The sequence below is a fragment of the Drosophila teissieri genome, chromosome X (genome assembly GCF_016746235.2).
Source record: "Drosophila teissieri strain GT53w chromosome X, Prin_Dtei_1.1, whole genome shotgun sequence".
Lineage (NCBI taxonomy): Eukaryota > Metazoa > Arthropoda > Insecta > Diptera > Drosophilidae > Drosophila > Drosophila teissieri.
This window is the reverse complement of record NC_053034.1, coordinates 9,785,090-9,812,831: the sequence shown is the minus strand read 5'-3', so window position 1 is coordinate 9,812,831 and position 27,742 is coordinate 9,785,090. Positions and strand designations below refer to the sequence as shown.

At 51.4% G+C, this 27,742-nt stretch overlaps 2 protein-coding genes across 2 annotated transcripts; both read right to left on the bottom strand.

Moving 5' to 3' along the window:
* Positions 1-214: 214 nt before the first annotated feature.
* On the bottom strand, positions 215-10,018 carry LOC122624778 (trithorax group protein osa). The gene is made up of 6 exons (XM_043804477.1): positions 9,893-10,018; positions 5,380-5,610; positions 3,692-5,321; positions 3,538-3,633; positions 3,109-3,472; positions 215-3,041 (listed from the first exon to the last, which is right to left on the bottom strand). The coding sequence occupies exons 3-6, from the start codon at positions 5,309-5,311 to the stop codon at positions 334-336; spliced, it is 4,788 nt and encodes a 1,595-aa protein (XP_043660412.1). The 5' UTR covers positions 5,312-5,321; positions 5,380-5,610; positions 9,893-10,018; the 3' UTR covers positions 215-333.
* Positions 10,019-16,194: 6,176 nt separating this feature from the next.
* LOC122623725 (tumor necrosis factor receptor superfamily member wengen) lies at positions 16,195-27,527 on the bottom strand. Its single transcript, XM_043803038.1, has 5 exons — positions 27,024-27,527; positions 21,184-21,654; positions 20,882-21,116; positions 17,891-18,070; positions 16,195-17,251 (listed from the first exon to the last, which is right to left on the bottom strand). The coding sequence occupies exons 2-5, from the start codon at positions 21,652-21,654 to the stop codon at positions 17,082-17,084; spliced, it is 1,056 nt and encodes a 351-aa protein (XP_043658973.1). The 5' UTR covers positions 27,024-27,527; the 3' UTR covers positions 16,195-17,081.
* Positions 27,528-27,742: the final 215 nt, after the last annotated feature.

Genomic DNA, 27,742 nt, shown 5'->3' with positions numbered 1-27,742 from the left:
CACTTGAGAATTCCACGGCGTAAACACATTTCCTTTTGCCTTCAGGATGCAGGGGGTGGTGGCGGGTGAGGGGAAGGGGGAGCAGGATGGGATGGGGTGGAGTACCATGTCTAAATCCGCGATTTGCCATTCGCACATCGTTATATGAATATGGAATGACCGGCATTTCGAGGCATTTCGAGGCATCTCGAGGGGTTGGTTTCTGGCCATTTCAATGGAAGACAACCGCAGTGTGCGTGTTTTTTATTTAACCGAATAAAAGAAACATGAGGAATTTGAAAGTAAAAGAAAAAAGAAAAAAAACAACAAATAAACTCTTCTCCTGCTCCACTTTCAGTGCAGCAAGGAGGCGTAGGATGGCTGCAGGTTCTTATCCTGCGGACTGTTGTTGCTCTGGTTGTTGTTGTTCTGGTTGTTGCTGTTCTGGTTGTTGTTGAGTGTGCCATCCTGGGCATCATGGACAGCCTGGGCATCCTGACCATCCTGGCTATCCTGGGCATCCTGGGCATCCTGGACAGCCTGGACATCCTGCACAGCCTGGACATCCTGCACAGCCTGGACATCCTGCGCAGCCTGGACATCCTGACCATCCCGGGCATTCTGGACATCCTGGACATCCTGAGCATCCCGGACAGCCTGAACAGCCTGGACATTCTGGACATCCTGGGCATCCGGAACAGCCTGAACAGCCTGGACAGGAGCTCCATTTCGGGGAATGGATCTGGGCGTGGCTGGCGAGGAATACCTCGATGCGCGATTACGTGGCGTGTGGCCACGTGCCACACCCGCATGGCCTTCGAAACTCTGGCGAGGATCGGTAGCAACTCTGATGTGCTGCTGCATCTCAGCACCGCCATTGCTCGAGTTGACTCTTCCAGGTCCGCCAGATGGCGGAATCTTGTTCGTGTCCGGGTTGCTGGCACTCTGGTGATAGGGATTGACACTGTGCCGTGGACTCATGTGACTGGGCGGTGGCATGTTCATGGCCATGCCCATGCCGGGCTGCTCCATCCGACTTGGACTGAGCATCTGCAGCGGCAGCGGCAGCAGTCCGACGCCCATGCCCATGCCCCTGCCCATGTGGTTCATGTGGCCGACCTGGTTCATATGGTTCACCGCCGGACCGCCGCGTATGTGTGGAGCCATCATACCCGGGCCCATGTTGCCGTTGAAGGGCATTCCATAGTGCGGCGGATGTGGCTGATGCGGTGGATGTGGCTGATGCGGCGGATGTGGCGGATGCTGCTGATGCGGCTGATGCGGCTGATGCGGCTGATGCGGCTGATGCGGCTGATGTGGCTGATGTGGCTGATGCGACTGATGCGGCTGATGCGACGGATGCGGCTGATGCGGCTGGTGTAGCGCTGGATGGTTCATCTGTGCGTAGGGATTCTGGCCATGGGTGCCACGACTGGGACTTGGCCCGTGTCCACGACCACGACCATGCCCATACCCGCCACCATTGACGTTCTGCATCATGGGCGGGCCGGCGCTGTGGCCGAGATTGCCGCCCACCTCGAACAGGATCGGTGCCATGGGCCGCTCCTGCCGTATCGGGTACATCTGTGGCGGTGGTGGTGGTTGTGGTGGCGGCGGTGGCCGCATGTAAATGCCACTGGTACCCGGCTGCTCCTGGCCCAACACAGCTGCACTGTACTCGGGATTGGGCCGCTGCTGTGGGCCGTACATCGGATTGAACTGGTTGCTACTGTAGTGGTGTTCCTTGGAAGTGGAGGGCATCTTAGCCCGGCCTCTATGGGGATGGGAAGAGACGCCAACGGGCTCTGGCATTGGAGGTATCGGCGGCATTGGCGGCATCTGGGGCAGGGGAGGCAGCACCTGCGGATCGGACTGATCCCGCGGAGGAGGACGATGGGCTGGGAAATGAGGTGGAATCACATTGGGTGTCACCTGGGCGCAGGGCAGGTTGCCGCGCGGGGTTTGCGGCGAATAGTGCTCCGTGTAGGCGGCGCCAGAACCATGATGATGCTGGCCGGGATTGGGCAATATGGGTGTCTCCGACATCACGTAGTTCATGAACTCCACCTCACCGAAACTGTAACTCCGCGAATCGGAAATGGACAGCGTGCTGGGCCGCTGCTGGAACACGCTGCCATTGCGCTCCGGTTCCGTGACCTCCGCATCGGCATCCGCATCCTCGTTCTCATCCTCATCCTCCTCCTCCTCATCATCGTCGTCGTCTTCGTCGTCGTCAGCCTCCTCTCCCTCCTCTTCGGCTTCGTCCTCTTCGCCAGCGTTCTCATCCTCCACATAGCTGCTCTCCTCGCTATCCTGGCGCTCCATCTCGACGCACTGCAGCAAGCTGGAGTTCTCGGTGTTCTCGGTGTTCGACGACTCGGTGCCCGATGAGGATGACGGTACCTCCTGCCTATCTGCATTCGTCTCGTCGCTCGGCGGATCCAGATTCAGTCTCAGCTGCTCAATGTCAATGGGGTAGACCAAGCGGACGCGGGGATGGGACACACCAGGCGCCATCTGATGGCTGCCACTCGGTGTGCTCGCATAGAGCGGTGCTCCTCCATTGCTGTAGTTCGCATAGTTGCCATCACCAGACTGGCTGGGACGACCACTGCCGATGGGACCATAGCGACATGGGTTCGCCTGGTTGCGCGGACTGTAGGGACCTTGGAAGCGGTAGCCCCGATACCCTCCCTCGTGGTAGCGCATTGCTCCACCCAGCCGGTGGTGTGAACTGTGCGTCGGCGCCATCGGATGAGCCGCCTGCATTCCCGGATGCGGATGCGGATGGGAATGTGGATGGGGATGTGGATGGGGATGCGGATGGGGATGCGGATGGGGATGCGGATGGGGATGCTGATGGGGATGCGGATGGGGATGCTGATGCGGATGCGTCTGCGGATGGGGATGCGGATGGGGATGAGGATGCGGATGGGGATGCGGATGCGGAGGAGGCGGCGGTGGATGGTGATGCGGAAAGGCGGCCTGCGGATGCGGATGCGGCGGCCGGGGCATGCGATGAGATGCAGGATGCGGAACATGATTGGGATGCATGGCCATTGCTAGCGAGGCATGGAAGGATGAAAGGATGCAAGGATGAAAGGATGGAATTGGCCAGGTTCAACTTACGCATGGGCCTGCCCCAGAAGCCAAAGGGCTGTTGTGGCGGCGGTGGTGCACCACTCTGTGCGGCACCTGGCGCAGAAACTGGCGGATATGGCGGCGGTATTCTCGGTCCACTGGGTCCTCCTCCTCCTCCTCCTCCGCCGGGTGCCCTATGCATTCGAGGAGTGTTAATAGGTGATCCCGCATAGAAGGCAGGCGGTGGACCAGGCGGTGGTCCAGGCGGTGGTCCAGGCGGTGGTCCAGGCGGACAAGGCGGTGGCGGTGGCGGTGGCACAGCCGCCGACGCGGCTCCTCCTCCCTGTGTGAAGAACATGCACATGCAGCGGGATTCCGTCTGAGTGGCGGCGTCCACTGACTTGGGCACTTCCTGGGGAGACCGCGATGGTGGTGGTGGCCGATGATACCTGGTGTGGTTACCTGCACGACACTTACCTGGATGCGGGCCAGATCCTCGGGCGTGAGGCTATTCGGATGGATGTCGAAGGGCAGCTGGAGACCAGTGAGGCCCGTCCAGGGACGTGGCACATTCTACAGACGAGATCAACGCTATCACGGAGCATGTTATGGTGGCGATTGCCAACCTTACCGGTGGCATGAAGATGCTCGGATGCAGCGGCGGTGTCTCCAGAATGGCGCTGGTGTACTCGGCCATCTGGATGGGCGTCATGTACTTGAAGGGCCCCTGGAGTAGGGGCAGCAGCAGGTCATTGGCTCGTATCAGCAGGTTGCGCAGCGTGGCCATGAACTCGTCCCGTTGCACCCCCATCTCGTCCAGCTGCCCGGCGAAGGACTCGAAGGACGGGAACTCGGGCGACGTTCTGGCCTCCGTTGGCTCGGTGAGGAAATGGCGAATGTTGTTCGTCCTGGGCAACGACGACGCACCCGCTCCGCCAGTGGCCTCCGGCGAGGCAGTCTCGTCTGGTGGCCTGGCGCGCGGACTGCCGTAGTAGTAGGATCCCCAGGAATCCCCTGTGGCTTCCGCTGCTGGGTCGTCCGACTCTCGCCGTTCGGAAGAGACTCCGTCACCGCGACGTCCATCGTAGTTCATGCCCAAGCCGAAGCTATTGTAGTTGCGCTCGCCGCTGGCCGGATCGACGAAGTGGTAGCTCCGTGGAATATCGCTGCCCGGTCCGATGTACGGGCCCGTTCCGTTGGCGAGGCCAAACTCGAAGGAGTTCCGCGGTGCCGAGCTGCGCGCTGCACTGTGGCTCCGGGGTGGCTCCTCGTCGCTGGACAGGATGCGGGCTAGTCTGGTGCCCATGGGATAGAACACGGGGGCGTCGGGGGACATCTTGACGCCGTTGGACGCGTCCAGCACACTCGATGGCGTCTGCAGTGGGGAGTGCGCCTGTGTGTCCAGACTGCCGTTTGGTGTCTCCGGTTGTGGCTCTTCAAGGGATTCTGTTAGCGGATTTGTTGGCGGATCTGGCGGAAGATTGGTTGGGAGCTCTGTTGAAGGAGCTTTTGGGGGATTTTCTTGCGCATCTGGTGGGAGGTCTGGTGGTAGGTCTGGTGGGAGGTCCGGTGGAAGGTCTGGTGGGAGGTCCGGTGGGAGATGTGCTGGGATATCTGCAGGGATACATGCTGCGGGATCTGCTGGCGGATCCGCTGGAGGATCGGCTGGTGCATCTGCTGGGGGATCTGCTGGGGGATGTGGTGACAGATGTACTGCGGGATGTGGTGGGAGATCCGCTGAAAGATTTGCTGAAAGATCTGCTGAAAGATCTGCTGAAAGATCTGTTGAAAGATCTGCTGAAAGATCTGCTGGGAGATCTGCTGGAAGATCTGCTGGACAATCTGCTGGGAGATCTGCTGAAAGATCTGCAGAAAGATCTGCTGGAAGATCTGCTGGACAATCTGCTGGTAGATCTGCAGGGGGTTCCGTTGGAGGATCTGCTGAGGGTTCCGTTGGAGGATCTGCTGGCAGTTGAACTGGCTGCTCAACTGAAGGCTCTGTCATGTGCTCAGCCTCGGGTTCTGGTGGGGATTGTGGTCCCGGGTCTGTTGTTTCCACCACTGGCTCCACCTGCGATCCCTGCTCAGCTTCTGCACTCCTCGGTTCGATGAGCGGGAAACCATTGTGGATCAAATCCAGCGCAGTGGAGGCCAAGGACATGCTGGATGTGCTGGAGATGTCCGCATTGGGCATGGGGCTGGCCCACTCTGAGGAGCACAGCTCCTCGCTGGGCAGCACCGGGTCCGACATGGGGGCAATCCTGGATAAACGAGAGGTCATGTGCCATGGTTTGTGTGATTTAATAAGGACACGCTTACTCTACTGGCTGGCTGCTGCTGAAGGATACATGGGTGATCGAGTTGCGTGCTGTCAGACGCGTAAGCTGCAGTTAAAGGACGTGCTCGGCATGGACAAGCAGCGGTAGCTTCCTCGCAAGACAAAGCCAACTTCGCTCCCACTCTTCCTGCTCCACTTCCTCCTCCTCCCTCTCCACGCCTCCTGTTCCTCCTCCCGCGCGGAGATCCTGTCTGTTGTTGTTGCTGCCGCTGCTGTGAAAACATTTTTGCAATTATTTCAAATATTTTTCAACACGGCTTTGAAACGGCGACGTGCCGACGACGCCAACCCTTTTGTTCTCCCATCTTGCGCCAAAATATTTTTCCACATTTTATTTGGCGCATATTTTTTACTGCCTCGCCCGCCTTGGCGCGAAATTAGCGTGAAGCAAGGAGCACGCAGCCAGGAGCAAGGAGCACGGAGCACGGAGCTCGGAGTAAGCGAAAAAGGATGGCGAAGATAAACTTTAAATAAAACATGGCACACAAAGGGCCCAAGGGGGGAGGGGGGCAGTGGTGGCTGCCAGGATATTTGGGCTGCTCCCGAAGGAGAGACGTCGAACGGCGCGGCGCAGACCGCAATTCAAATAAAATCCTTTAGGGCTTTTGACTTTTAACTCATCCGTTTAACGAGCGCTCATGTTCGTGAGGCAGCAAAATATGCAATCCCGTCCAGGGTGGGGATTTCCCGGCCAGGACAACAGCACCCTTGACACCTACACACAGACACACACACCCACACTCACACACACACACATGCGAAGACAGAGAGCCCAACACGTCCCACGTCCTTCGCACTTCTTGCTCCATGCAATTGCAAAACGAGAGCGAAACAAAACGCGAAACAAGCAAATCCAACGCAAGACCAGCAGGTATGCGAACAGCGAATACCCTGCAAGTGCTCGAAATTCAGAAAAAGAAACTTCTACTAATAAATCAACTATTACTGAACTAATAATGCGCATAACAAATTTTCCCTATGCCATTTTAGTTTCCAAATGGCAAATTGCATTTCAGTTTCCAAATTGCAAATTGCAGGGTGAGCAAGGGGTCGACATGGCGCAGCATTTGCTGGCGAAAGCGATTTAAAATTTTTATGAGCCCTTCTGGCCAGGCGTATTCAGAGATCCGAATCTGCGCCGTTGTGATTGCCCTTGTCACTATTCCCGCATTGCTGGCCGGAGTGGAGCACACCACGATTGCGGCACAATAAGCCAAATCGATTGATGGCAATTTCTGAATTGAACAATTGCCACTTGAAGTGGCGGGGAGTGCGGGGGCGCAAATCCTTGTGCTCGACTGAAGGACTGAAGGACGCTTTCAGCGAAAGGATGCGCCAGGCGTCGAAAGCCTCACTTAACTATGCAATCAGCCCCGTTGTCCTTCGCCTTCGCCTCCGCATCCGCATCCAAATCCTGCAGCTTCTGCGTGGAAGGTGGATTCGCGGAATGCTCCCCATGGATGGCGACATTTATGAACTCGCAAATACACTTGTCACGGCCACGCCCCCTTTGCGAGCATGCCTCGTTTAATAAATTGAGCGTTTTACGCAATTTATGCGCCTGATTTGACATTAATGTGGCCCAAACAGACTCGCCCACACATGCATAAGTAACTGCGCACACATGTATATGTTTATTTACATGTTGAACACCCCATTGCCACCCAACCACCCAACCACACACCCCCATACACCACCACCACCACCACCCCCCGCTGGCGTCGTCGTCTTCAGCTTCCTTGCGGCTTCAGCTTCTTTTTATTTATGACAACGTCTGTGCCGGTTACTTTGGCTTGCACCATTCGCGAGGGCGTTAACGTGCATGCCACACACACGTCATTAATCATTTTAACAGCCCGCAACTCCTTTAACTTCCACGTGTGCTCGTCCCGTTCCTGCCGCTCGTCCTGTTCGTCCTGTTCGTCCTGGTCGTCCTGTTCAGTGCTGTTCGTCCTGTTCAGTGCTGTTCGTCGTCCCCGTCCGTGTTTGTCTAGTTTCCGTTCCGCAAACTTGGGCCATTAAGCGCGTGAGCCACTAAGCCGGGCTTCCATTAACCGGAGCCACGTAACTCACGGACTCCCTGGACTCGCAGGACTCCCAGGACTCCGTATTGTGTATGCAATAGCTATATTGCGACAAACAAAATTGCATTATGCCAGCGAAAAGTTGGATTTGCGGTGGCTTACAATGCATACACCTCGCACTGCCTACAAAAAATCTCTATAAACATAGATCTACGACATATATCTAGTTCTTAAAAGATAGACATAGACATATATCTAGTTCTTAACAAGTTCTTTAATGATTTTTAGCTAATGGCTTCCATTTGAACTCACACTCTAAACAAGTATGGCAAACTATTATTCATTTAATTATTTAAAATCAAAGGCTTCTGCTTCATTTAACGAAAAATAATTGTATATCCGCAAAGTTGGCGGCAAAAGCAGCTGCCATTCCAAAAGCTAAGCGAATATTTTGTCAAAGCTCAGTTATCTTGGAATGCGACCCCAACTACCAACTCCCAACTCCCATTTCCCACTTCCCAATTTCCACTACCCAGTTGCCACTTCCCAGTTGCCAGTTCCCAGTTGCCAGTTCCCAGTTCCTGGTAGTTAGTTTTGGTGGCGCCTCCCCCAGCTGGGCCACAACAATTCCCAGTTGCCAGTCAAAGTCAAAGTGAAAGTCGAAGAGTCGAAGAGTTGAAAACCCTCACGACGCAGCCATAATTCACGTGTGCCAGCTAATAAATTAGAAGGAATGCGCATCAAAGGATAACTTTTGCGCTCCACTTAATGCCAGGACGACCCCCTAAACCCATCCTGGCATTAACCTGGCCAAATAATCAGCTGTAAATATTTCATGCAACGTGCAACTTTGACAAACGAAATACCCAACGGCGGCGGGCGAAACTATGTGTGGCATGCCCGTGCTGCGTGCCACACGGTAATCCGGGAATAGCTCCTCATGGATACGGGCTCCACTCCATCCCATCCCATCGAGATGACCCGGATGGCGAAGAAGGCAACAAATAGAAATGAACATCATTGGCTAATCAAAATAAATGCCAGCGGGAATGGGGCCGAAAAAAGAAGTGCTTGTGACAAATGTCGAGCTTAGACGGCACTGAGAATGGGAGGCATTGGGGATTGGAGATTAGGGGGACTGGAGATTGGGGGGACTGGAGATTGGGACTGAGATTCATCTGGAGGCAGCTTCCACAAATCCCTGCTCGCTGTGGACCAGGCCATAAATTCATTTTGCCTCGCTGCACATGCAAATGTCCTGTCCAACTGTCCTAATGAGTGGCGTGGTATGAGTGTGTGGGTGGCTGCCCGGCAAAAACAGCACACAATGAGTCCTTAAAGATTAATTAATCTTTTGGTGCCACATGCGACTGCCGTCGAGGATAATGCGTGTGCCAGTGTGCGAGTGTGCGAGTGTGTGTTTGTCGGCTGACCATTGTCCGGCGTCCTTTCTGGTTACGGTTTTAAGCTAATGACACAAAACGCCAAAAAGGATGCGAACCGCAACCCCGAAGGGGTCACAGCAGGATAGGTCAGTGGAAGTGGAAGTGAGTGTGGGGCTCCTGGTCGAGCTTATCTTTTGCTTTTGAAGAAATAATTAATGACCTCGTTTTTGCCACTGTGCCACACGGAGCAGACACCACGGCCAACAGGGAGGAGGCCAGGCCATTAAAAATCGTTTATTTCGATTTGATTTAATCCAAAATAGATTGCCTGTCCTAAGGACCCAAGTGCACACAGTGCCCAGCACTTCTGCCCTGTGTCCCTGTGCTCCCTGGACAAACGGACGATGCGGCCAATTTATGCACTCAATTTGCAGTGGGCCGGGTGGAAATGGAAATGGAGATGGAGAGCCAGGCAGCCAGAAATTCAGCCACATAGCTGTGCGTTTATAAATTTCATTGGTTAATCCTTATTTTCGCATTAAGCGCGAGCACCACCGCAACCGCTATGCAAATGTTGCATTGTCCTGTTGCACCAACGCCAGCCAAGCACCCACCCCCTCCCTCTTTCCCCCGTTGGCAATTAAACTAATCGCACGCAGGGCTTAAAACGCGATTTGTGGCGTCGATTGCCAATTGCGGCACGGCCCTTTGGCCTTTTAGCGATTTTGCGATTTGCCACAAAATTTATTTAACCGACAGGCTGGAAAACCCCGATCCCGATTCCCCACTATTCCGATCCCAATCCAAATTCCCGCTAGATGTCATTTAAACTGTTTGCGTTTCGGGAGCAGCGGCTCGATTTGGCGGTTTCTGCGGCACGGCGCCTAATGCAAATGTTTAGTTACGGTTACGGACGGACAAACGGACAAACGGACATACGCACATACGGACATACGCACGTACGGACATAGGGCACATACGGACAGGCGAAGAGGACATCACCAATGTGGGGATACCAAGGAATATGGGAGGATGATATGGTGCAGCAACTGGAATAGTGTGTGTGTGTGTGTGGAGCCACTCACCTGGTTGTTCAACAAAATGTTGAATCTGAAACGAAGCACTTACGAAATAGTTACAGCCAAAAACTGTTATTTTTTCCCCTCGATTTTTTTGTACACAAAATATTTTAGATGTGAGCTGTAGCTCACTTACAACAAGACTGCGTAACCGAAGGGGCTCCGGCCCTAGGAACACCTTTTCAAGGCCCACCTGGATCAGCAAAACCATAGGGGACACCACAACAATCTAGTCGCCATTGAGTCTCCATAGTTGGTTGCTCAGCTTGAGTGCCAATGGCCGCTAGTAGTAGTCAATGGCCAAATCCCTCGATGGTCTTTAGCGGCTCGAAGGGAATCCGTCAAGAGTGCGTCGATTTAATTGCGCACGTGGTCCTGAATGCGAATGATGGGAGGGGCAGGGGTTCATCGAGGATGATCCAGGACTTGCCACGTGACGCAATATCGCGTTCAGCGACACTGGCATCATCAGCGGTTGCAGCTTGTGGCTAATAGCGGGCAAGAAGTAGGTACAGCCGATTTGATTTCTCGCAAATTTCATTAAGCTAGATAAATGGCCGGCGATTAACAAGCTGTCTGTTGTCCAAAGTCCTTTGCGTCCCCCTCGTCCTTTGGTATTTATGCAAAAATTCGTTATGGCTGCCAGGGCAGCGGAAGCGGAAATCACACGCACTTTGGTTTGCATACCCTAACAAAGGGGCTGCTTGCCAACTAGAGACATCTGCGCAAGGATATTATTGAGTACTTATATGCATACAAGTGCCACATTTTGCCTTGGGCCATAACTTTATCCGCATATAACTTTATCATGTACACCTGACTAGTGATATTTTTAAGGGGTAGAGCATCCGCACTTCGTTGACGCCCTGCTAGCAGGCTGTTCCTTTGTTGTGCTCGCTGTGACATGATAAATTGCTGGAAATTATTTCTCAACTGCTGCTGGCAACTTCAACCCCCCGCTCCGTTTCCATCTCCAGCTCCACCTCCATTTCCATTTCGGGGGATGCACGACTTTGCATATAGCTTTTTATATCGCGGCGATATCTGCGGTATCTGTGAAATGGCATACTTAAAAGTTAATTGTAGCCGCGCGCAAACTTTTGCCGCAGTCATTTTCTTGTTCCTTTCCTTTTTTGTTTTTTTTTTTGTGCGAGTTTTGTGTTTTGTGGCGGAGAAGGCGGCGTTACGACGAATTTGAAATTTATTCAAATTTGGAACAAACTGCGACATGTTGTAATTCTCTTAGCGATTGTTGTCCCTGTCGCTTGTGCTTATCGGATAGCCGAGTTCAAGATTTGTGTTGCGCTGTTTGCCTGCCAATTTTCGGTGACTTGAAGATTTATCGCAGCGAAAGTCAACTGCGACTGAAATGCGAAATCCCAAATGCGACAGCTGTGGATGCCAGGATGCCTTAATGCCAGGATGCCTTGATGCCTGGATGCCAGGATGCCTGGTAGCCTTGATGCCTTGATGCCTGGCTGCCCTGCTGCGTGTATTCGTGGCAAATTGGTCATTAAGTGACACGCAGACAGGACACCCCACCATGGCCCCCATCCAGCAGCCAGCATCCTCGCGGCCGAGGTCCTTGCAGTCGGGGACATTTTAATTTGGTCTGTCAGCGGCAGACGGCCAACGCAAAACCGCAAAATGCAGGAGCAGTGAAACTGCAGCGCTGGCAGACAAAACTGATTTGTCAAATGGCGACACCTGACCTGAACCACCCCACCCATGCCCCCCACCCCCCCACTGCATCCCGATCCCCTGCTCGATTAACCCCCCTTCCCCCAACTACCATTTGTGCGGTGGCTGTGACAGGACATGTTGTTGATTTCTAATTTCACGCTGCGCTGTGTGAAAATCAACACCGTCACATGGCGTTCGCATCCGCACTCGCATCCGCATCCGCACTCGCAGGCGGAAGGGTCAAAAGGGTGCTGCCCGCAGAAAAACGCAGCTAATGAAGCCTGTGCCAAGCGGGAAAGGAAGTAGGTGGAGTGCAGGGTGCTCCGAGGACACCTGACCCATCGCAGCCAACTCACCCAACTAACCCCCACAACCACTTAACCCCAAACATTGAACATTGAAACCAATCCGCTATCCGCAATACGCAATCCGCAATCCGCTATCCGCGTACGTATCCGCATCCACTTCCGCGTCTGGCCGCAATCAATCCGCTCCCATCTGTCCTCGGCCTGCCGCAAACTACCGTTATGTGGCCAAACTTAGAGGCGGCCATGGGGGCGTGGCAGGCGTCGAAATTAGCGCGATTTCCGCCGCAACTTCTTGGCCAAAAGGGGCCGAAACAAAGCCAAATAGAACAATGCAAACACAAAGGAACAAAAGCCAGAAAGCAGAAGGTGGGATTCGGAATGGATGGAGCACCCTTTCTAGCAAGGACATCTTGAATGGGGCATACTATGCAAAAAGGACAACGCCAAAATAGGGATATGAATGGGAGATTAATACTATTAATCAGATTGCACGCGAATATTTTGGAAAATTACAAAAAAATAAGACTTTTTAACATTACCATTACCAAAGGAAATCTGTAAATATTATATCTATAATCTATATCTTATTTCACTTATTTTGTAAGCATTTCTAATGATTTTCAATAAGATGATACTTATATTTTAAAAGAAATAAAAACACTGGTTTTACTCTCCTGGTGCGAAAATCCTCCAGCTTTGCCAGCGGAAAACAATAAACAAATCTGCAACAGATCTTCAAGTGTGCATGTACTTGCCCCTCGTCCTCGCTGACTTGGTTAAAACAATAATACACCCAGCAAATGCAGGACAACGGCGGTGGAGGCGGAGGGGAGAGGAGGGCGACCAAGTTGGTAAATCACCGAAATCCGCATCTTTAGCATCTTAACGGCCAATTTAGCACCAGGGATGGAGGTGGAGGTGGCAGGATTGGGTGGCCAGGCGGCGGCGGCGGTGAGGAAGCCAGAAAAAGACAGCGGTGAAATTAGACAAAAGCAGCAAAGGCAATAATAAAAGATAATAAAACAAACGTTAAGTCTGTGCAAATGCCAAGGACTCCTCGACGGGGGGGCATCCTTGCCGGCGGTGGAAGGTGAAGGTGGTGGACCGATGGCTTGGGGTTGGGGGACATGGCTTCAAGGAGGCCTTGGAAACTTCCCGGAGCTGTGAGGCTGCGGAGCTGCTGAGATGGCCGAGCTAAATAAAAACACTTTGGGGAACAATAGACGTCGCCGGAGATATGACACTCCTTGTGCCCCAAAACCCAACGGAACTTTTCCCCCGAACGCAAACTTTTGCCTCTGCTCCTGGGCGTTTGTCATTCTTTCGCCATTTAGTCAGCCCCTCGAGCTGTGGGTCTCCGTCTCCGTGTCCGCCTACTCGGTGCTCCGAACTCCAACCGCTTCATTATCTGCTCATCCCAATCCCCCCCAGTAACAATCCAACCCACTCGAGCTATCTTTCTGTTTAATTTCGCGTGCCGCAACGTGCAATTACACAAAGGATACAGAAGGATACAGAGGGATACAGACGGATACAGTAGGCAAAAGGTAGGAGGTCAGATGAACAGGACTGGAGCTACAGCAGGCTACAGGTAGGCCTCTCGGGGAAGTGGCTCACTGCCATTCGGGTCGTGACAGAGGATGCCTTTGTTCAGCTACACAATGTGTGAGTGGGAGAAAAGTAAAGCTGGGGTTTCAATTGTAAAACTGGTTGTAAACGATAAAGCAGTCGTAGGCATTCAGTAGACGAATTTCTACAGGCACCACACTTGAACCAAAAGAAATTATAACGTTTTTCAATTAAATTATATTTTTTGTAAGCAAAATTTCAACTACTCCAGGCAGTTTGAAAAGCAGTTGAAGCAGCCACAGAATCTTAGCAGGCAAATTGTAGTACAGCTGGCGCCATCTATGGGTCAATTCCTGACAGGACAAGGTCAGTAGTTGCTTGAATTGGAAGAACAAAAATACAGGCTTCAATTGTAGCCATATTATATATTAATTTATATACCGAAGCTAAGCACAACAACCTAATCACTTGTTTCTAAATAATAAATAAGATAAATCAGCAATCGCCTGGCTGCAACGGATTTCCAGTACCACTGGCGCCATCTGTTAGTAGTTTCTCAACAGGACTCGTCTAGCCGAGACACAAACCAGGGGCAGGCCACAACTATGCGACGTGCAAGTTCCTTTCGCTTGGCAAATCCAATGTCAGCTCCCTCATCAGCTTTGGTTGCCTAGATCTTCGCTGGGATTCCCACTCACTTCCTGCCTGCTAACCAATTAAATGTTTTTGGGGTGGGGAAAACTCATTTCCTGTCGGCTTTCCGCTCCGAGGTTTTCCCGCATATGCGTTGTTATGCGCTCGTTTGTTTTTCCCATCAGGCCGCTCTGCGCCGCACCCTCGTTTCCCTCGATCATTTAGCAATTTTCGTTTCGCATTTCCGCCGCCGCTGGAACGACCGACTCGTTTCTCGGCCAACGGAAACGGGCCAAAAATCGCACAATCGCCGGCCACTATATGGCCAAATTCGAATCGAAATCGAAGTCCAAATGCGCCATCAAAGCGTATCAAATGCCATGTTGACCGCATTTGGACAGGTTGCCATTGCCATCGGCCGATGGCCAAGTGCCAAGTGCCAAGTGCCAAACACCAAGTACCAAGTACCAAGTGCCCAGTGCCAGAAAGCCAAATAGCGAGAGACGTGCGCATTCCAAAGCTCCGTGCTCCGTGCTCCTACTGTCCAGTCCCCAGATTGCCGATCCCCGCCAGCGTTCCCCATTGCCATGCCCATTCCCATATCCATTCGACATTCTCCATTCCTCATTCAAGTGCCGCACTCGTGGCGCTATTTTTGATTCATTGAGCAATTGGCAATCACGTTCCCCAAAAAAAACTAAAAAACAACAAAACAACAAAATAGAAAATATGAAACAAAGTGAGGAGCAGCCATGGGCTATTAATTTCCGACACCGAATGGCTTTATGGGCACAATATCTGGCTTTCCCGGCTAATGCCCACTTCCTTCCGCTTTTGCTCTTTACGACTCATCCGGAGATCTCAAGTGCATCTCGAGCAGCTGCGACAATGCAGCCTGTGTGTTGCATGTTAAAAATACTCCAAATGAGTGTGGCATGTGCCGCAGCAGCTGGGCCACTGGGGGAAGCTGAAATCGGAACTGCAGGCGCCACAACGTGCTGCGCTGCGAAAGCGGACACCTAGATGGATCATTGCTGGTGGTGGTGGTGGTGGATGATCCCTTGTGGGATCGGGATCGGAATCGGATCAGGCGAAAGCAGTCAGCAGCTCTAGACTCTGAACTCTTTGGTACGCCAGTCCGCCAGTCCGGCAGTCGCTAATTTATTCCACGTCGCGGCTAATTAATTTCTGCTGGCCAGGCCATCATGCAAAGGCCCATGGCTGGGCAATCTCCCATCAGCAAGTCTTGCGTTCCGTGCGCGGAATGGTCAATACTCGTGGTGGATTGGGGGAATGCGAGGGATGTGGATGGGTGCAAACTGCTGGCTTTTCATTGGAAATTTTTTGCGCGTCGCCATCTATACGAATTTCATTTACAAATATTATTGGCAATAATATGTACTATACTCGTACTCGTATGTATGTATAGACAGGCATCGTTTAGGATTGTGTAACTGCACAACGAGCAACATTAATAAATGCAAAGGCATTCGCTGTTGTCGTCGCAGATGACCATTTTCAATGTTAACTTGGAGACAATTCCGTAAAAATGCAAATGCCAAATGCAAAGTGCACCCAACGCTAGACGAGGTGGAGGAGGAGGTGGAGGAGGAGGAGGAGGTGGAGGAGGAGGTGGAGGAGGAGGTGGAGGAGGAGGAGGTGGAGCAGGAGGTGGAGGCCACTGCCTATTTCCATTTTCATTTTCATTTCCACTGAAAGACGTTTCCTGGCCCGCGTTCAGCGTTCACCGTCCCCGTTCCCATTTCCATTCCCATTCCCAATCCGATTCCCCAGCCCCCCATCCATATGTGCCGCTCCTCCCTCCTCGAGAAGATCTGTGGCATCCATAGACGCGCAATTATGCATGCCACTACATATGTGCATATGTTGCATGTGCTCCCGGGCACATTGTGCATGGAGATGGCGACCAAGGCGACAGTTCCATTACGCCGATGCTGGGATCGTAGACACTGTGGGGCCACAGAAAGCACTGCGTGGATTCGAGGAGGAGATTCTCCGGAGCCCAAAATCAGCTCAAAGTCTTCAAAAGTAAATCCAAAAACTGGTGAAATAAAGAGATATAGCCACACAGCCAGATGTTGTATAATCATAAAAGTTTTTATTGCTGTTGCACACTGATAGCACTTAGAACATAGACATTTCTCCCTATCGATATAGTTATCCGTTAATTAGCATTATTACTATATCTTATCTTTATATCTGTATCTTTACTGTTACCATTACTGTTACAGAAGCAGTTGCAGTTGCAGTTGCAGTTGCTGTTGCAGTTAATTCGATTAAGCTCGGTAGCAGCTAGCCGGAAAATGCTGTCGTTAGATATTTTAACTTGCTGGTGGGATTACGGGGTATTGGATACTGTATACTGGATGCTAGAACTAGGATATGGGTGATGTTAACAATACGCGCCTCCATATGCGTTGCAAGCATATAGAAGCTGATATGTTGGCCAATATTACTTGGTTTCGTTCCAAGCCGCAACGATGTGGTGCATTCGTTGCGTTTGGGGTCGCGTGTTCGATCGCCTTAGTATTTACATTAAGTAGAGATTTGTTAATCTAAATCGCTTCTATCATATACTCGTACGTGGGTGGGCCTCATGCCACATGCCTCATCTCTATGTACAAAACATTCTGCCGCATCGCTCGGGATTCCCCCGGCGTCCTCATCTGTCCGCGCATTACAAACAAGTCAACATAACGATTCAATTAAATATTAGGACAAGAGAAAAAAAAAAGTCGTAATAATTAGAATAAGATTAATTATATAAAAAATAATAATAGTTTCGGTTCCCTTCCGTCTTCCTCCTGTTAAGCGGCTGTTTGTACAAAGTTCTTTCTCCAATCCCATTTCCGTTTCCGGTTTCGATTCCGGTTCCGTTTCCGGTTCCGCTTCGTGTTCCGGATGCATTCTCGCTTCGTCCTGCGTTGATGCTGCCGCATAGCCACTGCTTAAGTATGTCCCCTCACCCGCCACTCCTCAGCTCAGCCCTTCAGGCCGGAACAGCCACGGACGCCCAGGCCCACGCCCATGCCCACGCCCATGCCGCCCATGCCACTCATGCCACCGAGTCCCGCGTTGCTCTCCTCGATGTAGACATTGCCGGGCTGCAGGGTCTTCAGGATGCGTCGCTCCTGCTGCTTGCCGCGTTTCTCTGCAAGATGGAGAAGGAGAGAAGGATGGGTGAACAAGAGTTCGCATGAGTTGGGCAGGCCACCGAGTGACAGCCATTGACAGTCATTGAAATTCCATCCGCGCCCCTCAATATCTCGGTCTCATTTGCATTCCGAATACTCGGATTCGTTGGGGGTCTGCCAATCTGAAGATCACCGATTGACTTGGGGTCAGCGCACTCGGATTACTGCCATTAATGGCAATTCTTATAATTCAAAACATTTCGAGTTGAAAAAGCATCGTATCTTTGATCTGACACCTAAAACTAATTCATATCTAAATATGGCAAATTGTAAATCATATGATCAAAACTAACTTCTTTGGAAAACCTTTTCATTTGTTTACTTTACTAATTTGAAAAAATAACTGAAACTGGTAATTTTGTTGAACTTAAAGAGGTTCTGAAACCAGGACAATACTTTCTTGGTTGTATTTTAAACAAAGTAGATACTGCTATGCAAATGGCTTGAAAACCCAACTAATGGCTACTCGCCCAGTTGCACTAAGGATTCCCGCTGGGAGTTCATGGCCTGGCCCGCCTCCTGCCAGGCACCTCAAGTGGCCGAGCTAGGCTCTAGCAGGGATCGGGGATTTGGGACTTGGAACTTCGGACACTTACCAGGCAGCAGCACGTGTTGTGGCTGGAAGATCCCCGACTGCGTCGTGGCTGGATGCGTCGTCGCTGCGGAGGCGGGCAGTCCTCGCAAGGCGTCCGCGTTGCCGATGAAGAAGGTGCCTCCGTCCAGGCTCTGCACCTCCGCCAGCTTGGCCATCAGCTTGGTCGACAGCTCCTCCACATCTGCAAACAAAAAAAAAACAAAGGCAAAGAAAAGTGCTGTGATGAGTGGAAAAACCTCTTTTTGGATTCGCAATTGGTTCGAGCTGTTTATGCTCCATTGTCTACGATCAGTGTTTTTAATGTTTATTAGGTGGCACACAGGAAATCCCGATTCACGAATACCAATACTGAATTGCGAATTGTAAACAATTTTCCTCCTGGTCAGTGGGAGTGGGCGGCGAACGAGGCCAGCGGCAGATAATTTATCATTTATTTATAAACTCGGGCAGGCGAACACCGAAATTAAGTTCCAAGTTGCCCAAGAGAAGCGCCCGCCCGTGGACGACTATGATCATAATGATGATGGAGAGGATGATGATGATGGTGATGGTGATGTGGTGCCCCTTCTGTGTCTTCTTGCTGGCCTTTTGGGCCATCGTTCAACGGCTTTTATTATAAACAATCGGCCAGCGGCAGCGCGAACAATAAAATCTCTTGGAAAATAGAAAAGAAAACAACAAGCGGCCAGTGAAAAGCGAAGCGAGGCCGAAACCATTTTCAAATTTGCGCAGTTCGATTCTTGATGTGAATTCGTGTTTTTTTCATTCCCATTTTGCGGCCAAACAAACACATACATATGTACATACGTGTGCCGCACGTAGAGCGCTGCTTCGCTTTTCCGATTTTCCATCTATCCATTTTTCCTCTGAACAGATTAGTGAACATAAAAGGTGGAAGGGGGCGGGCGGAGAAACTGGGTGGAAAATCAAAGCCAAAGCGTCCAGGAAGCAAATAGGAGAACTCTGTTGCATGAATCGCAAAGTGGGACAAAATCGATGAATGGCAAATGGTGTGGCCAAAAACCAGACCCTTTCCCCTTCTCGCTTCCCGGTTCTTTGGGAGCTGCAGATGGAGCTGGAGATGGAGCTGGCACATCTTGGTTTCTATTTATGGAAATGGGCTGCGTAGCGCGAAAAACACGGAGAAGGAAATGTGCAACAATCTGTGGCAGTTGCCTCGCGCGAATATTTATGGCCTGGCCGCAAGATGCGATGCAGATTCCTGCACAGTGGCGTTGCACAGCGCGTGCCAGTGAAGGAGGCAGATGCTCCGCTCTTCGCGGAGGAGGAGATGGGATGGGCTAGGAGGGGATGGGATGGAATGGGCTGAAGTTGCTGATGCCCAATTGTCAATGATGCGCTTGAACGGAAAGTGTTGCAGTTCCATCTTGCCACCTTCCCAGCTTCCCTGCTTTTCCGCTCTGGATGCAGCAGCAGCAGCAGCAGCTGGTCGCCGTTCAATCATTTGGCCAAGGAAAAGGGAACTGGCTGCGTATTTATAGATCCCTTCGAGGCGGAAGCGACTGGAGCTGGGGGAGCAGCAGCACCACCACCACCACCATCACCATTAGCGGGGAAACTCCGCCTCAAGTGCAGCAGCCCCGCCCCTTTACCTCTCCGCCTGTCACACTGTTTTAAATCTGTCGATGATCACCGAATTCTGTTGCATTTAGCATTTGGCATGTGTATGTATTTGTTGTGTGTACTCCCAGGGCATTTTCATTTTCATTTCATTTCCTTTCCTGCCTGCTGTCCCTGTCTGCATGCATTGGTGTGGAAAACATGTTTTTCCCCGCCCTCTCGCTTGTGTGACATGATTTCGGAATTTCTCCACATGCCCGCGGAAATGTTTCGACAAACATCCGCTTGTCCTTGAGCGGATGGGGGCGTTCTGTTGCAGGGACCTGAGATTTTTACCTGCCCGCCGAGATTCGTTTCCGGCTGGGCAAGTGCCCTGGCCCAACCCCTTGAATTCCTCCTCCTCCTCCTGCAGCTGCAAATGCATAAATTTTCCACGCTGGACACGCTGCGTGGGCCGCCGAGTGTCGACACGCCCTGAATTATGATTACACGCCGGAGCACAACAAGAATCACTATGTGAGATCAACAAGAAGCGCTATCAAAACACGGCATAAATCTCTGGATCTCTGAATCTCTGAATCTCTGGAACTACGGAGCTACAGATCTCTAGCTGCGTGGGCGGGGTGAAAGTTGCAGCAAAACGGGGCGGCTGTTGGTGTTGCAACATGTGGCCCGCGTCTGTGCGTCACAAGCGCTCTCCACCGTTGGACATGCTCCATTTCGGAGCGGCAAGGGCAACTGTACTGTGCTGTGCCGCCACGTCCATGTTGCGGTCAAGTTCTACATGCTTGTTCCCAAGGAGGACGCACAGTGCCTGCTAATTGTGCTCGCCATTGGCATGCGAATGGCGAATCGCGGACTCGCTTGCGCCAAAATTATTTGGACATATCGTTCTACTTTGTCGCAGGCGCTGGCGAAGACCAAGTCCACTGGTCGCCACCGCCTCGTTAGTATTCCTCGGTGTGGCGGAGTTGCGGATCACCGCCTGCCCAGCTGATCGTGCAGCAATTCGCTGGAAATCTCAGCACTGCCGATGCCGCCGAGAGATTCGTATTCGTATTTGGATTCGGATTCGAATTCGACTGGCGACTCGGAATCGCGGGCCACCATACATCAAAGTGTCGTGTTCTGGGCCCGTCGCCTTATAAATATGTATGCCCTTCTCCCTGAACTGCAGAACGGCCAATCAAAGCGATGCCCCAAGCATGCCAAGCATGCCAAACACACAGGGCATTGCTGGCGGGGATTTGGAACTCTCGCGGGGCCCTTAAGCAAGCAACGCGTTCTGCATTCGAAATCAGTGGCAGGGCCTTTGGCAAGTGAAATGTGCCCGGGAGCGTGTGAAACTCCAAGTGGAGCCACTGATCTAAATGGGAAAGTGGAGTGCGTGGAGCTCGGATGGAGTACTCACCCTGGTCCAGGCGACGCTCCATGCGACGCCACTGGCGCATGTGATGGATGAGGATGCAGGCGGCCACCGAGAAGAAGACCAGGCAGGTGAGCACGGCCACGTAGAGGACGCCAGTCTGCCAGTCGAGCGCCCAGGCGGCGGCGGCCTCCTCGTGCAGCTGCTGCAGTTGCTCGTGGGTCAGGTGCTGCAGTGGGGCATTGTGCTCGAAGTGCTCATACTCGGACGACTTTCGGCGCTGCAAGGAGAGTTGCATGATAGTATGTAAGTCCCTGTTAGTTAGCGGTAGCGATAGATGCACTCACCTCCTTCCAGTTGGGCTCGGTCTTGGCCAGGACGACCCAGTCGATCTTGAGGTCGTATATGGAGCCGCAGATGGTGTCCGTGTGCAGCTGGCAGGGACGCAGCGGTATCATCTCGCCCTGGCAGCGGGTGCACGGTGTGCAGCGATCCCGCTGCGAGTCCCACCAATGCTGTGGGGCGCAGGGCGAGCTGGAGGCGATGGACAACTGGCTGACCGGCGGCGCATCTGGTGGCGCAATGCCAGTGGAGGATGATGCGGATGAAGCGGAGGCGCTGGTGGCCACCAGGGAGCAGGTGGTGGAGAGCAGGAGCAGGGCCAGGTAGCTGCCGTGGCTGATACTGATGTGGTGCTGCTGTCGCCTCCGTCGGCGCTTGTGAAACATTGTGTTTAAGTGGTGGCCACTGCTGGTGCTCCGACTACCCATGACTCCTCCTGCTCCATGGCCGCCGCCTGGCAGTCTTGGCGGCATCATCTGCAGCAGAGAAACGAGCGCGAAACAATGTTACTTTTATGGATTTTGTAAGATTTTTAATGGTTTAATGGCTTCGCTGGCCGGCAGCTGCACAGTTTTCCCATGGGAAAAACTCTGCTGAGAAACTGGGAAAAATAGTAGTGCTTATTGATATGGAAGGCACTTGGGAGCCAGCTGGAGACCAGAAGCCATCTTCTATAAAAATAATTCGCGCAACGGCAAACTAATAAACGGCGAACGGCCAACGGTCATAGGCATGCTAATTCTGTTGCTGATAATGCGACGCCATCTCCCTCATCATCATCATCTCCCTCATCATCATCATCAGCATTATCATCAGCTTTATCATCAGCATTATCATCATGATGAAGATCAGCATGATGACGATCATCATTATCGCGATCATCATCATCATCGGGTTGATGAGGCTTATATGGTGATGGCGATCATAAATGCGTACAGTTTGCAATCAACTTTAATGATGGCGGGTGCTGGGCACTGTACCACCACCGTTCCCCACCACGGACACCGACCATAGACCACCGACTTCCAACTATCAACGGCAGCTTGGGTTCAATGCTCATCCCCATACCCATGCCCATGCCCATCTCCATACCCATGCCCATCTCCATACCCATACCCATCTCCATCCCCATGCTCATCCTCGTCCCCATGCCCCCTGCTCTTTGTGCGTCTCCACATTTTGTTTACTCCCCGGATTCGATTCGATTCCTGTGCCGCATTAACGACAAACTATTATAGACAGCGATTATTATTTATGCGGCAAACGCGACGGCCAAGCCAAGTGGAAGTGAAGTGAAGAGGAGTGAGTGCTGAAGAAGGCCAGGCAACTGCCCACTTCCGTTCCAGCGAAGAAGTGCATGGTGTCCCTAGGCGATCCCGAAAAACCAGAAACCAGAAATCACAGCACAGAAATCAGAAATCAGAAACTAGAAACCAGAAACAAGAAAACCAGAAGCCGCTGCGGAGTTTTTCCCTGGAAAATCTGGGCTTCCCTTTCGCCACAATCACAGGCCATTCACCAACTCTATGGGATAGGATTGGATGGTATAGCCTATTGGATGGGATGGGATGGAATGGAGTGGGATGGAGTGGGGTGGGGTCGTGCACTAGTCGTGCCCTGGGAAGCGGGAAGCGGATGGCAGGGACACGGGCATGGGGCCACCGCCATGGCCAATCCATTCCATGCCATGCCATAGAGCAGACCCAAACCCAAATGCGAACGAGGGAAACAACAACAGGAAGAAGAAATATTTAATTAAAATCAACCATTATGGCCACCGTCACCAAAGCCGCGGGTGGGGTTACATACGTTGGTGTGTGGGATCGCACGGAGGGGCAGCAGCAGGAGGAGGAGGAGGAGGCTCCTACTGAGTGCGGACTTGGGTTCGAGTTCGGGTTCGGGTTCAGGTTCGAGCGGATGGATAGAGTTACGCGCCAGCAGCGGAGGAATCGATCGGGTGAAATTGGAATTGGAATTGGCGATCAATTGACAATTTAAAACATGAGTGGTGTGGAGCCGTGGAGCTCATTAGCATGAGCGACAAGTGTTCCAGACGACTTTTTCCATATTTACTTCAAATGCATTCCGTATCGGAAACTCTCTATATGGCACTCGAACTTCCTCCAGCGGTTGCTCATTAAAAGCTCGTTTGTTTATGCTGATTAGATTTTATTTCCCTGCAATGTCTATGACATGGAAACCTGTCCATCGGTTCCGGTTGAGTGCGAGTCCACCGACGAGGTGCTTTCTCCACAACCCACTGATCGTGATCGTGATTCTAAGAGCCCCATGCAGTCCAGCCATAAATAGTAGCCAGATCGTGCTCCGAATTGTTAACCGCATGGAATAGTTTCTCTGTGCGAATTCATAAGGAGCACTCTAAATATACTGCATCACATACACATATTTCATATTGCCCAACCGAATGTGGATCATGGCTGCGGCACCCAAAGCGATCGCCGATCTCCGCCAGCCAAAGACGAGCAGCCAGTCCTCGGACAGCTTGAGTGACAGCGGAATGGTGGCTGCTGGTGGCTGCTGGTGGCTGCTGGTGGATACCAGGGAAGCAGCTCACTTTTAGCCAGCACCAGCACATGGGCTGAGTTCTGGCCGCAACTGGAGGCGGCCAAAGGGTGGGTGGCAAGGAGATTATTATGTCAGCAGCCGTGTATCTATAAGATACATTCTGCGATCGCCTCTGTCTTCTGCCTTCTATCTTCTGCCTTGTGTCTTCTGTCCTCCGTCTCAGTCTGTTGTTTTTGTAGCTCGTGCTGCTGTTCTCGCCGTTGTCTGACAACTGACAGTGACAGCAATTTAAATCATGTTGCGTTTTTTTCTGCTGCCTCTCATGCTGCACTAATTGAGGCTGAAGCTGAGGCGACTGCCCAGGAGGCGGACAACGCGCTGGCGCGGAGGAGCAAGAGGTGCCCATCGAAACCGGGTCAACCGAGCGACTCCAATGCAACCAAATACACGCCACCAAGGTGGGTGGGGCACGAAGTGGGGCAGCCATTTACTTGCCGCCTTTCCAATGCAATTACCAAACTGTCCAAAGGAGCGCACTGCCTGAAAGAGTGGCAAGAAGACGAAGGAGGAGGAGCAGGAGGAGGAGGAGGTGTCCCTTTCCGTATCCCCAAGCAGCTGGCGGTTGTCGCTGCCAAAGAAAATAAAGCACCAGCAGAGAGATTGGCGTATTTTTAACTCGCGACCTAAAATAAAATGCACATCAAACGGAATCCACTGGCTGAATGCAAAGATGTGGCAGCAGTAAGTGAAGTCATGATCTTGGGGCAGCCCATTGCGAAGGGAACCATTTCTGGGCAAGAAGGAGAGAGGAGTTGACTTTGGACACGCAGAACAGAGGTTTCAAATCTGATAAACAGCCTGAGTAGGTTAAGCATATGAACAAGTAATGGAATAGGCAGATATGTGACATATGAACTATGAAGCAGAGAAGGTTTTCCCTTACTCTGCTTGGAAAATAGTAGAGTTTCTAAGAAGAAACAACTCTAGGAAGACTTTGCATTAAAGACCCTGCTTAAACAACGATTTTTATTTATTTCAAGTGACTGTAGATATAGTTACTTTTGGGCAAATACAGCAGCATAGGGCTGTAAACAGCCAAACGGGAGATTTGCGAGTCTTGCGAAGAATTCCATCGACTGATTCTTCTCGTTGGGGTCTCGCGAAGAGGCACTATGCCAACCCCGCCGCCCACTTGCAGCCTCGGCAATCCCAGTCCCAGTCCCAATCCCAATCCAAATCGCAATCGCAGCAAATGAAAGCTGATGGATGCGAGTGCGGCAGAGCGAGAGGCAGCGGCATTTATTAAACTGTCAGCTGAACGCTCACGAATTTTATGATTCTGAATCTGCTGTTGGACGGTTTTTTTTTTGTTTTTTTTCCACGTTTTTTCCGCTTTTTATTTGTCGTCTTGTTTGTCTTCTCTCGTTGTGTCTCTCGTGTGTTGTGTGTTTTGTGTTGTGTAAATTCCAAAACGCGACAAAACCATTAAGCACTTTTCATGGGGCAACGGGGGAGGGGGGAGGGAGGAGGGGGATTGGGATTTAATGGCACACAACAACGCTGATGAAGAGGAACATCAGTTTCTGTTTCTGTGAGCTGGGAACGCAACCCGATCAAGCGGCTCAATTTAGTTGGCTCGAAATTGGAATTGCACAGAGTTTTTCAGTTAGCAAGTGCTAACTTAGACTATCTGCTAAATTGGCCAAGAAATCACTGCGGGATTGGAGCTAACAAAACTGCTGACAAACCAAAGTACTTCAATGAAAATCATAGAACAGCAGTATTTCCTTGTTTCAGCATGAATACTGCGTATATAATTCTATAACCAAGCATATCATTCCACCAGTCCAATGTGTTAATTGTACCAAGTCAAAAAACAGCGGAGAAAGAGGTGTTTACCCAAGTGTGCTGGCCATGTTGTTCCTGCCCAGGAGAACGCAACTGGAACAACAAGAACATGACATCTGGCGTGAAGCCCCAACACAAAGTGCCAATCCTCTGCCAAAGTTTGTAAGGCCAACATCTAGAGGGGTTGTGTTGTTACTTGTTAGTTGTTAGCAGCAGGAACTAAGATACAGATCGATGCGATCACCTAGCCAGAGTGCAAGTACAGTACATCTGTGGCAATGCTATCTGCATCTGCATCTGTATCTGCACCTCATCTGTATCTGCATCTGCATCTGCATCTGTATCTGTACATATAACTTATTTTTACACTGGAATTTTGACATTCTGGCGTTATGTAAGCAATGTTTAGACGGGGAGTTCAATGTATTTCCTATTTATTATTATTACACCGAGCCCGAAGAGCAGCCAACAAGTGCGGATGCCGTAGACGGCTCCGGTTTACCCTTTGCCATCTCCATCTCCATCTCCATCTGCATCTGCATCTGCGTCTGCTCCTTCCTGTTTCTGAATTTCTATCTGAATCCGCTTATGTTTCTGTTTCTGCATCTGTATCTGTGTCTGTAAATGTATCTGCAACTGAATACATGTCGGAGTAGTCGTAGTCCCCCAATGGCACAGCCAATCTGTCCATCCATCTCATCAGTTGTCCGCCCTGCACGAGGGGTTCTGTGATTATGATTGTGTCTCTCTGATTCTGATTCTGTTTCTGATTCGGATTCAGATTCGGATTCGGATACGAATTCAGTTTTGGACTCTGTTTTTTGCGCGCGGATCCGATTCCGATTTTTCGCTTCTTTTTGTTTTTTTTTTTTTGGTTCCGTGTCTTTTTGTTTTTCACTACCGCACAGAGGGCTGCCTCTGTTTCTGTGCTGTTTCTACACTCGATTTATATTTTTTATCATTTGATTTAATTCAATTCCATTCCATTTCGGTGTGTCTGCGTCCGCATCCCCCACTCCCGCACTCCTCCACTCGCCAGTCCACACGCCCGATCCCCAAATCCCCCAGCTGCACGAGATGCGGAGATCATCATCATCGCCGCCGCTTCCGAAACAGAAACAGAAGCAGAATCAGAATCAGAAGCTGAACAGACGGGCATAACCATAAGCCATAAAGCATAACACAGCATATATACTCGTAGTGGCATATATAGTAGCATATATAGTAGCATAACCAGCCGTGAGTGGATGGAGATCGGAGATGGGATATGGGAGATCGTAGACGAGGATCCGGACTCCGGGGGGATCTCCGCATGCAAGTGGGCTTCTGCCGGCGCGGATGGGCACAAGTAATCATAACCTGAGCCTCTGTTTCTGTTTCGGTTTTCTGTTGCTTTTTGCTGTTTGTGGTTCTGTTTCTGTTGCTGTTTCTGGTTCTCCGACTGTGACTGTGCAATAAATAAATCACTCACTTTTTCGCTTCTCCACTCGTTGGTTGTTGTTTGCGATCTGCGGTGATTTGCGATGATCTGCGATGATCTGCGTCTGCTGCCTCTGCCTCTGCCTTTCGCTGCCTTTCGCTGCCTTCTACTATTTAGTGGCTTTCAATTCGGATTCGGATTCGCGACGGCGGCGGCAGGCTTCATGTTTTCATCTTTGACTTTGAATGATCTAACGATCCAACGCACTGCCCCCCAACCGATAAAATCGATCGCTCGGGTTGTCAATCAATTGCAATTGCAATTGCACAATTAGCACTTTTCTTTTCTATTCTATTCTTTTCGCACTGGCAACCGCGCAACAGGAAAAAAAATCATCGACAACTGGTACATTCACTGCACTTTTCATTGGCCGTCGCGAGTGCGAGTGCGAGCTGCGCCAGCAAAATATCTATGGTCAGGCAAGTGGAAATACGTTTTCCTCGGCTCGGTTTTCTTCGGCGCTCGATCGCAGCGATGCGATACGCAGCTATTCGCTGGCTGTGAGAGACTGATCGCCCCGGAGAGCAAATGTATCTACAGAGTCGCCGCTCGCCGCTGTTATCCGACTTAACATTTTCAGCCGATGTTTCGCCTTTTGCTGTTCGTGTTTCGTGTCACGCACTTCTGTAGTAGAATGTGGAGGAAATCAGCATGGAATACCTGAACGGGTACTTAGTAATATTTTTTTTTTAATTATGCGTTTCTTTTAT